The 11,588-nt window shown below is 39.0% G+C and overlaps 1 protein-coding gene across 1 annotated transcript in view; it reads left to right on the forward strand.

Moving 5' to 3' along the window:
* LOC100708169 (integrin alpha-L) overlaps positions 1 to 11,070 on the forward strand; it is a 48,593-nt gene extending 37,523 nt beyond the window's left edge. The window contains exons 17-32 of the mRNA XM_025908062.1: positions 266 to 420; positions 513 to 679; positions 986 to 1,102; positions 2,296 to 2,366; positions 2,447 to 2,588; positions 5,645 to 5,743; positions 5,889 to 5,968; positions 6,051 to 6,131; positions 6,241 to 6,316; positions 6,850 to 6,957; positions 7,052 to 7,093; positions 9,194 to 9,319; positions 9,416 to 9,529; positions 9,609 to 9,650; positions 9,752 to 9,862; positions 9,979 to 11,070. Coding sequence (XP_025763847.1) covers positions 266 to 420; positions 513 to 679; positions 986 to 1,102; positions 2,296 to 2,366; positions 2,447 to 2,588; positions 5,645 to 5,743; positions 5,889 to 5,968; positions 6,051 to 6,131; positions 6,241 to 6,316; positions 6,850 to 6,957; positions 7,052 to 7,093; positions 9,194 to 9,319; positions 9,416 to 9,529; positions 9,609 to 9,650; positions 9,752 to 9,862; positions 9,979 to 10,098 — 1,651 coding nt within the window. The 3' untranslated portion in view covers positions 10,099 to 11,070. The remainder of the gene's footprint in view (positions 1 to 265; positions 421 to 512; positions 680 to 985; positions 1,103 to 2,295; positions 2,367 to 2,446; positions 2,589 to 5,644; positions 5,744 to 5,888; positions 5,969 to 6,050; positions 6,132 to 6,240; positions 6,317 to 6,849; positions 6,958 to 7,051; positions 7,094 to 9,193; positions 9,320 to 9,415; positions 9,530 to 9,608; positions 9,651 to 9,751; positions 9,863 to 9,978) is intronic.
* The last annotated feature ends 518 nt before the right edge of the window (positions 11,071 to 11,588 follow it).

Consider the following 11,588-nt stretch of genomic DNA (forward strand, 5'->3'; position numbering starts at 1 on the left):
TCTACTTTTAAGATTAGGCTTAAAACGTTTCATTTTGATAAATTATAACGTTGAGGCTGGATCTGGTGACCCTGAATCTTCCCTTAGATAAGTTAGAACTAGACCCAGCGTGCTGTGGATTTTGGACAGTCTTTACCTTACAATACAATGAGGTGACTGTTGTTGTGATTTTGTGCCATAAAATTATGTCCTGGCACATAAAACCTTACTAGTGAAAGAGGATGTATGTTCTATTTTGACACGCCTGTTCATAAATGTCTTTCAGGGCCAAGCCCATCTTTGACGTGATGGCTCATCTAACTTTCCAACCTAAGGAGATAAACACTGAGATATTTGATTGTCTGGGTACCGATGAAAATTTACCTATGGTTACCTTAACAGCCTGTTTTGAAATGGTAAAAGTAACAAAGAGCAAACAAGGTAGGTACCACATCTAGTAAAGATAAACAATTAATAGCTGCTGATTGCATCCTGTGAATGCATTATTTCAATTTTGCTTTTCGGGTTTACAGAGGCTGTGAGGTCTGGACTGAACATCACATTCACACTCGCTGTGGATCCGATGAGACAAAAACATCGAGGTGTCTTCAGTCAAACTGATAAGACAGCCCGAAGTCTTACCTCCACCTATGAGATGCTTGATGAAACAGCTTGTTTTAACTTCTCCATCTACATGCATGTATGAAGCTAATAATATTTGCAAATATACTTAATCTGTTTATAATAAACTTTCCCATTCTGACCTTTGACTTAGCTTTTCTTTACTTTTCCCCATAAAGATGACATTTGATTACTTCAAGAGTTACTCCTAGTAGGCTTTCAAAGGGGTAAAGAGATAAAAGAATAACAGTAAAGTTAACCATGATCCTAATCCTTTGTTATCCTGTCCTTTGGCTTTTTGTTGAACTCAAACTTACAGAGATGAACAAATAATTTCTAACTCTATATAACAGATAAACCTTCTGTTGTTGTTTTTGCTTTACAGGAATGTGTGAGTAATTTATTGTCACCTATCAGCATCAAATTTAACTTTTCTCAAGCTGACAATGAGACTGCAGCCACCACCCTGAATGTGGACAGCAAACGGCAGTCCGTTGTTGAGGTACGTACGGTGGCAAAACACTACACAATGAAATTAAATGTTAAATGGATCGGTACTTATATAGTGCTTTTCTACTCTACCCTGAACACTGACAGTTGCACTTCAGGGTCAGGGTACTGGGCTGGGGGCGGCATTACCTGGGCTAACGGTACTCTGGGGTCTTGGGTTGCTTAGGGTTAGCATGTGGTTTGTTCAGGTGTTTGCAAAGGCTCAAAGTTCTGTTAGCAACATCATGCATTTGTTTCTGTTCTCGATGCAGTTTCCACTTTACCATCCCATTCTTGTCCTTTGTCCTTCACTTTTGTAAAGATCATGTCCATATCCAGGCTGTAGACTCCGCCAGAGTGATGCTAAAAAAACTAGTTTCATACATTTATTACTTCTAGGCTGGACTACTGTAATTTGTTATTATCAGGATGTCCTGAAAACATCCTGAATCACTTTCAGTTGATCTAAAATGATATAAAAATGAATTTAAAATCCTGCTCCTCACATACAAGGTCTTAAATAATAAACTTATGGGATGGATAAAGCTTTTGGAATGGCCTTCCCGTACCCCAAACCTCAGCTCTATTGAAACCTTGTGGACTAAGCTTAGGAGCCAGGTGCGTGCCAGGAAAGCAACCAAATGAACTCTAAAAGTTCTGCTAAGAAAAGTGATCCAATATTCAGCCCTAAGTTTCTTGATGGCTGCCAAAAGCATCTGGCTGTGTTGCAGCTTGCTAACTAAATATTAGTGGGGTATACATATGTATTTGGGTCGGTATGTATAGTTTTTACCCTGTTTGGATTAGCGAAAATCCAAAATAAATTAAAACTTGTACACTCAATTTGTATTTTTTTCAGCGAACTGTGGCTAATTCCACAATAATACATACCAACAAAGAAAATAAATTCTTAAAAGCCCCAAATTACCAGTACATTCATGCCCATAATAAGCATATGCAAACTTATAAGAGGATAACAGGCAACAGAGCCTGTAAGCTACAAAGCTTTTGGCAGCATATTAACTTCTTTACATTTGACGGGACTTTAACATACTTACCAACAAAAGTTATCTCAGTTTGTCACATCAACATCATTTGGATCCAATAAGACATCGAAATTGTTCTACTCCAACTTTTTAGAACTTTATATTTTAATACAAACCGATTCTCTGACATCAGATAAACAGATGTATTATTTTTTTACAGGTTCCCTTTAAAAAAGCGTGTAGAAAAAATGACACTTGTATCGCTGAACTGGATGTGGATTTCAGTTTCATGTACGTATATCTGACAAACAGCACAGAAACTATAAGACTGAAGTCACATGTTTAATGTAAAAGGGTTTTTTTTCTCTCAGGACTACACAATTATTAGTGGCAGAAGATGCGTACTTCACCGTGTCTATAAAACTGGCCAATCACGGTGATGACTCGTACAACACCATGCTAACGATGCACTATCCTCCAGGCCTCTCCTTCCGTAGAATGACAGTTATAGAGGTAACTCAGACTTTAAACTCATCTAATCTGATTAAATGATCTAATTTAATCCCAAAATAGATTTAAATAACAACTGCTATTTAAAGAGTCAAGCCATGGTTTTACACATCACTAAATTTACAGGTTGTGGGGAGCACTGCTGTATGTGCATGAGGGGTGTGCTATATGCATATGTAAAAGTGTGTTCACAAACTGAGCTCTCTTAACTTCTTCCATGTTTCTGCTGGGATTAAGAAAAGCATCTAAATCTATTTGGTGTAAATACTACAAGTTGAAAAATAATATTGTCACATAATATTTCAGTGAACAATTCTTTTCATGGTTTCCAGGTTACTACGATTTTGGAACAACTTAATGGTCAAAAGTATACAAACCTTTGAAGAGTATTAGTTGTTCCCTCAATTATTATTATTATTATTAATAATTATAATAATAATAATAATGATGGTAATAATAATAATAGCAAATTTTGTTAAAAAGTTACAAAGTGCTTCATAAAAATTATCAATTGTTTAGTTTTTAGTAATCTTGGTGTCTAAACAGACATTTTCAAACCTCCCAAGTTCATTTTCCCTTTATCAAGAGCCTAACAGCAAGACGTATAACCAGATTTATAATATTATTTTGAAAACAATATGCAGTTAGTTATGCCATGTAGATGTTTGCTATTTAGCAGATCAACAGATTGCTGCAAGAAACAAACACATTTTGATATAAAGCACAATGGTGGAAATGCACCTGCCAAAGCAAGTCAGTGTTCACTGCACATTTTAAGTGCAGTGGCACAGTGTCGATGACATCTGCCCCTGCACTGATGTTTGTATGCATACTTAATATGTCAGTTCCTGGAAGCGTGCAGTTAATTGTAGGGAGTGTGGTCCATGAAACTGCCAAGGCCTTTTTTCCTGTCTGCCCAGCGCCAGTCATCTGGGTTCCCATTGTCTGGATCCCAATTGATTGCTTGTTCCCAGATTTTTCCTGCCTAGCAGGCAGTACGTTTTACATGCTCCCTGAGGGCTGCAATGGTGGAATAGCATCATAACCCTTCTGTTTCCATGCAAATAACTCTAACCTTATTTACGAGTAACTGAATTTGTCCGGTCCTATATATTAATATGGTGAAGTGGCATAGACGTTCCCAGGGAGGCTGAGGAGTGTGATCTCTCTGCATTGGAGCACACCCTCTTCTTGAGGATGAGAAACCCCACCTAAGTCTGCCAATCAAGAGGTACCGCCAAAATATCCATGCAACATTGTAGAAGTGTGTCAGTCCAGCCCTACAACATCCATAGCCTTCAGGAACTAGTGGCCTCACCCCCAGAGATAGACAAGAAGATGTGCGAGTGGAATTTAGGAGGCCTTCGAAGTATTCCTTCCACCGCCTGACAGTGTCCTCAGTCGAAATCAGCAGCGCTCCACCCACACTATACATAGTGCAGGTAGAGTACCACTTTCCCCTCCTGATATGCCTATAGGTTTGCCAAAATCTCTTAGAGGCAGTCCAAAAGTATTTTTTCCGTGGCATCTCCAAACTCCTCCTGAGGTTTTGCTTCAGCCACTACCTGAGCCACGTTCCGCTTGGCCTATCAATACCTATCAACTGCCTCCAAAGTCCCATAGGCTAACTAATCCCAATAGGACTCCTTCATCTTGATGGTTCCCTTTACCTCTGGTGTCCACCATCTTGTTCAGGGGTAGAGGTGGTTACCACCACGACAGGGACCAACCACCTTCCAGCCGTACCTCAGTGTAGCACTGGGTCCGGATGGCTTGAGGATAGAAGCTTTTCTTGAGTCTCTCTGTCCTTGCCCGGATGATGCGGAACCTTCTACCAGATTGTAGAAGTTGGAACAGTTTGTTGCCAGGATGGGACGGGTCCTTCAGTATCTGCGTTAGACAACAGTTAGGACATGTTCCCTTACCCGAAGGCTCAGAGAACAAACCCCCTCGTCCACTGGGAAAAACCACAATGTACAGGCAACAAGCCAAGGGAATACTAAGATATCCACCACAACCTGCCACCTCTCACCAAGGACAGCTCCAGTCTTAGGCAGAGTTCAGCCCCTCACCAGGAGAGTGGTTCCAGAGCCCAAGCCATGGTAACTCTTAACCTCATGCACTAACTCAGGCTCCTTCCCCACCACCTTAATGTACTTCAGAGCAAGGCCATTTAATGCTTTCTAATGCTAATGAATGGAAAGTCGGTACTAAATTTAATCGACAACCAGTTTAAATCCACCAGTACTGATTACTGGATATGTGAAACGCTTAAGTCAATATTAGGATTCGGCAAACAGCAGTAACTTTAAAGCAATATGGCTGACTTTGGTCTTGGCAGTAGTTGGCTACATCACCCAACAAGAAAATTTGAACAAAGAAAATTAGACTAGAACTAAATGACCTTAAAGTGAATTATTTTGTACATTAATCAAATTTCCATTAACAATCTGGTAGAGTTTTGCAAACACTTCGCTCATTGTTGTCCCCACTATTCACACATTTCAGATGATTTTAGAATTCAGACAGCTCGGGGGACTCACTTATTTGGTAATTTTATTTCAAACATGTAAACAATATACAGGTACATTTAGAAAAGAAAATAAGAGAGAGAAAAAATACTATACAAACAAATCAATACATTTCAATATAGCTACCGTTCTGATTAATTTACATGTTGAATTTACATGTGTCTTAACTTGGTAAGGGCACTTTGTACCTCAACAACACTTTGTACAAACCAACGGGTTTGTGGCTTATTTTGGCTGTCTGGTGTTTGGCGGGGGGGCTGGTGTATAGCAAATAAGAAAACAGAAAAACCTCTAATTTATGTTTAAGGGAGACATTTGTATGAAACAGAAGACTTAAGGAACTGTTTAGTGAGACTTGGGGTTGTTTGTAGGTGCAACAAGCTCTTTTTTACAGTCTACAATCCTAAAATTTTAAACTCAATCTTACAGAATATCAAAAAAACTGTCACAGTAGCTGACAAAGTTGTTATTCTAAAGATTCTCAGCAGAGACTATTCTAAAAGTCTTTTTTTTCTTTTCTTAAAACAGTCATCAAGATCAACACCCCACAAATGCTTAGATCTAGAAGGAGTACTTGACAAAACTGTATGTGGTGTGAGTCTTCCTCTGTTTCGCAGCAGATCCTCTGTGAGTCACAAAACACCCAGATATCCTCCCAGCACACAGAACTCAAGTTTCACAAATGGGGAACTGTCACAAGCTTTCTGAGAAATATTTTTCTCTTCATCTATGAATCAAGCCTAACCTCTTTTTAATTTCTTCCTACAAAAAGGCAACGTTTGAATCTTCTTTCTATGTCATGCATGACTTTGAGTGGGATGATTCAATCTCCATGACAATTGATGCAAATAGGTACAGAAATACTTAACATACAAACCATATCTTTAAAGTATTTGCTTCTGATATTTAAAAGACATTCCTTTTTCGTCTACAGTGATAATCAAGACTCTAATAGGACCAGTGTACTGACCAAAAATATCCCAGTACAATTTGAAATTAAAATGATATTAACAGTGTAAGTATCACTATTCACACAAAATATTATGCAATGCTTCTATGTTATTTATTTCTGCAAGTCTGTAGTTGTATAATTGTTCAGCTGCATGCTGCAAACATATTTTCAGGAAGCAAGACAGCACTACCTATCTGAACTTCACAACAGAGGACACTGCACCTAAAGAAATGGGTATTACATACAGGGTAAGACACATAATTACACTGTCAAGAAACCATTCAACAGAACTGACGATCAGTGATCGAAATGAATACTTTTTCTTTCATTTGCAGTTTGAAAAGGGCATTCACTATTTTAAAATAAAAATATTTTATTTATAAAAGGAGCATGTTCAGTTTGATAAAAATCCAACTGAACTGAATTTCACATTTTCATTGTTGAATTGTCATCTGTTCTTTTGACAGTAGCAGTTTATAAAGAAATAGAAATTATTACTGAGCAGAAAGAAGGTCATTCAGCTTGTTGTTGGTGCGGCCTTCTGCGGTGGACCGAGTGATCATTTCACTGAATCAATAAAAATACCAACATTTACTGTACTTTGGACAATGGTCCCAAAACAATATCGATAGGTTCAAGTGTAAGTGAAGCTGCACTTACTGACTGTAGCTGGCAGATGTGAGGGTGGTATCAATATTTTTCTATACATACATAAGTCAAAAAAATAAACATTTAAAAAATGTATGTATTTAAAATGACCATTCTCTCTACCAATTTACAGATAGATAACTTTGGTTTTAAGGATTTTCCTGTCAATGTTACCTTGTTCTTCCCAACTGAACTGGAGCATAACTTTGAAATGAAAAGCTATGAAGTCTTTGTCAAGGAGGTAATTTTGTGTCTGCCAGAACATTTCTCAGTCATACTGGTGCTGGATATGAAAATATAGAGCCTTAAAGCTTACCATACTCTGTCTCTTTAAGAACAAAACGCAGTGCACAGCCACTACTACCCAGATGTCTGAGGTAAGTACAACGGATTTCACATAAAAAATATTGCTAGTATATTGACTATATGCTTAAACTTTCCAAAAATTGTCAAATCATAAGCGTAACCTGTTGTGTTTGTTTCTGTGTTTTTATGCTTGTGCTCTACTGGAATCACTCTGCATTATTCACAGTTCAGAATAATGACATCATTTTTTTATACAGTGGACCTTGCTGTAGCCTTTCAATTAAGGCTCTCTCTTAAATAAGCCATCCATCCATCCATCCATCCATCCATTCATCTTCTTCCGCTTTATCCGGGGCCGGGTTGCGGGGGCAGCAGCCTAAGCAGAGAAGCCCAGACCTCCCTCTCCCCAGCCACCTCCTCCAGCTTATCCGGGGGAACACTAAGGCCAGCCGAGAGATATAATCTCTCCAGCATGTCCTGGGTCTGCCCCGGGGCCTCCTCCCGGTGGGACATGCCCGGAACACCTCACCCAAGAGGCATCCTTGTCAGATGCCCGAACCACCTCAGCTGGCTCCTTTCGATGTGGAGGAGCAGCGGCTCTACTCTGAGCCCCTCCCGGATGGCTGAACTTCTCACCCTATCTCTAAGGGAGAGGCCAGCCACCCTTCGGAGGAAGCTCATTTCCGCCGCTTGTATCCGCGATCTCGTTCTTTCAGTCACTACCCACAGCTCGTGGCCATAGGTGAGGGTAGGGACGTAGATCGACCTGTAAATTGAGAGCTTCGCTTTTACACTCAGCTCCCTCTTCACCACGACGGACCGGTGCAGCATCCGCATCACTGCGGCCGCAACACCAATCCGTCTGTTGATCTCCGGCTCCCTTCTCCCATCACTCGCGAACAAGACCCCGAAATACTTGAACTCCTCCACTTGGGGCAGGAACTCATCCCCGACCCGGAGTGGGCACGCCACCCTTTTCCGGCTGAGAACCATGGCCTCAGATTTGGAGGTGCTGATCCTCATTCTCGCTGCTTCACACTCAGCTGCGAACCGTTACAGTGAGAGCTGGAGGCCATCACTCGATGAAGCCAACTGAACCACATCATCCACAAAAAGCAGAGATGAGATTCTGAGGCCACCGAAGTAAAAGCCCTCCGCCACTTTCTCTTTAATAAGCCATTTTAGCTAATTTTCTTCTTTAAGCCAATTTTCCTCATAATCATAAGGTTCCAGGGACATAATAGAAAGCCAAAATTTGTCATAAACCATGCTGAGCAGTTCAAGATTTTGGCTCAAAGGGAATACTCATTTGAAACTTTGGCCATGTTTGATATTAGCACGTATCTTAGCTGTTCATAGTACTGTGCTATTCTGGATAGAGATCTCTAATGTTGTCGCTGAAATCAGCTGGAGCCACTCTTCCAGTTTCTGGTTTCAGCTTCTATCACAACTGGGAACTCTTTGGACTTTCCCTACCGCATCTGCTTTAGTTGTTCTTACAGCCAGTTGCTTTTCTATTTTCTTGTGTTTCCTTTGTCCTGATGTAGCTGACCACTAGGATTGCCACATCTATTACAAGTGCGGTCTTCTGCTCCTTGTTAGCTACCACTATGTCTGGTTTTCTGGCCAGCAGGACTTTAGCCCTGTTGTTCTCTAACACCTTTTATGGTATCTTCCTGTAAACTATTCCAGCCACTGGGTTGTGCCTCTCACTGTATGCTGTCCTAGCTTGAGCTTACATCCTGTCATGTGTTGGATTGCGCAGTGCTGACCCTGAAACTATCTTCAACTTGACAGATTCTCGTGTTTTGTGGCATCGGTCTCCTCCTGTGCCCACATCTTAATCTAGCTAGGTATCCGGTGAGAGGTATGATGGTTGGGATTGATGGCTTGCATCTTATTATACCTTTTATTTCTTATTTAAAGTCACACAAATCACATAAATCATCCCAATTCTTAGTTTGCTTAGTTTGAACGCAATCAGGTAATCTTGACAAAGTTTACATGCCTAAATGCAATGTGTTGCTGCCATTTGATTGGCTGATTAGATATATGTGTTAACAAGTAATTGAACAGATGTAACTAAAAATGTGGCCAGTGAGTGTATGACAGAAAGTCAGGAAAAGCCTAATAGGTCCCTCTTAAAAACTAAACCTCTGGTTGCATTACAGGATTGCTTGCCAGAAAATAAGTGCATAACCATGGTCTGCAAAAGTTTCAATTTAGAGAAATATTCAGCCGCTGAGTTTACCCTGCTGGGAAAAGCACATTTCCGAGACCTTGAACAGAAGCCAGCCGTATGTAATAACTAAATATGCAGACAAAATATACTCCACATATACATTTTCTATATCAAATATAGAAAATCTTGTTAATCTGATTTTGATTTACAGAATCTTCCTTTTCTCAAGAAATACACTGGAGACAGTGGAAATGTAGAATTTGTAAGTTCTATACATGTTGGCTATGACAACGATCGGTTTGTGCTTGAATCTCTTAAACAAAAGGTATGTCTAAGTTTGACCACAACATATTTCTGTCATTGCTTTTTCAGTAAACCTAATTTATTATATTTATCACCCACAGAAAAAAGACGATTTTATGACGTTCCAGTTTCCAATAAAAAAGGTACTTGCAGTCTTCACTCATTCAAATAATATTACTAGATGGGTCAACATTAAAAAGAATTGGTAGCACTTTGATTTCTTTTCTGTTTTCTCTGGCAACAGGTTGAAGTTCAGTTTGATTTCATTATCCCTCCAAATAAACTGCTGATTATTTCAACTGGAGTTAGTTTAGGACTCATGCTCCTGATTGTAATCACGGTCGTGCTGTTTAAGGTGAGATTTAAAGACTTTTATCTTTATGCTAATTTGAGTGTAACTTGATTAAGCATATTGAAATAATGGTTTTACTATCTGGTCTAATGTTTCTTTTTTCTTTCGTCTCTCTCAAGTTGGGCTGCTTCAAGAGGAGAAAACTCACATATAACATACAACGAGAGCGAACCAAAGCAACTGAAAATGTAAAGGAAACATATAAAAGTACTGTTATTTCTAATATACAAGTACAGTGAAGGAGTAAATTTGAACATCTAGAAAATGCATTTAATTGGTTCCTTAAAATCTCATCAATTTCTAATCTACTTAGTGACAGCTTAACGAGAAACTGTCCCAAAACCATTGAAAGAACCACTGAACTTTGAAAATGAAAATTGTCCATTTCCAAAGTTGATAAAATTCCCCTTCAAGCTCCTACACTAAGCCATATGATTATGCCATGCGGGGGGGTTTTGTCTTTAAAAAAATACAAGAGACCAAGCTTGAACCAGTGTACCAAAGTAGATCATCACTGATTATGATTGAAACCCTAGTCCCATTCCAAAACCTTAAACTATTGTTATGGAGAATAGAATACAATATTTTTTTCTAATAAAATGAAGTGTTTTTGATGAACAGAGAGAACCATGTAAGTGACTGCTTATCTGGTACTTAAAGTTCAGTTTAAAGGGCTATTTCATTATCATTTGAATGTATATTATTTGTGTCAGATCCTTGTATTGAGTTCCCTTAAAGACAATGGAAATGCCAAAACATTGGACACATTAGTGATGTCAGCTGCATTTATGATATCCTAATTATTAATTATATGATGTCTTTATTTCAATGTGTAGAACACATCGTTTTGTGAGTTAAGAGTTGGATGTTTGAATGACAAGGAGAGCATTGCTGAGTAATGTAAAATGTGATGGAGTGGTTGTTTGGTTTCTCCTATGTAGAGATCCAAACACTTGTCGCTCCACCGCACCGAATATACGTATTATGTTGTTTAGCTTATTTTGCTCTTGGGTTAAAACAGTATGTCTGACAGTTCTGCTAGATCTGAGTGCCTATGTTTGCACAATGCTTGGTTTATCCCAGGGACAAAACACCTGCATTTACTTGATATTGCAAAATAACCTTATGCTATAAATGCTGGATGTGTTGGCTAGTTCATGTAACATACTTATCCGTACAAAATAAATAAAATTAAACAAAACTAAATCTTTCATTTAACCCTTCTTCCTTTAATTTCTGTAAAGTCTCCAGTTCTTCATGTTTATGGAGAGATTGATTAGATTTCTAGATATTCTAGAGTGAAATGTGAGACTATCTGTCTGACAGCTAAAGCTTTGTCCAAATTAGGACAATTATCCAAAGCACAGCAGTAACTCTACAACAGAATGACTGAAAAAGAAGGAAGGTGTCGCACTGCACAAGTCAAAATACAAGCTAGGACTCCGGCATTATTGATGACAGAAGATAACTACTTCGGCAGGTCTCTAAAATTGCACAGTCATGGTGATGACTCTTAGTACACCAGCTGCACTATCTACCAGAATGTGCTTCTCTAGGATGACTCCTATCGAGGCAACTCAGACATTAAACTGTAAAGTTATGTCCCAAGATGGATTCATGGCCACTTTAAATAACTGCACAGCTATTATTTTAAGGGTTCAGCAGATGCTTTCGATCATATGAGCTCTAAAATGATATTTTAGAACATTTCTTTCACATAATGCATATA

This window comes from Oreochromis niloticus, linkage group LG6 (genome assembly GCF_001858045.2).
Source record: "Oreochromis niloticus isolate F11D_XX linkage group LG6, O_niloticus_UMD_NMBU, whole genome shotgun sequence".
Taxonomy (NCBI): domain Eukaryota; kingdom Metazoa; phylum Chordata; class Actinopteri; order Cichliformes; family Cichlidae; genus Oreochromis; species Oreochromis niloticus.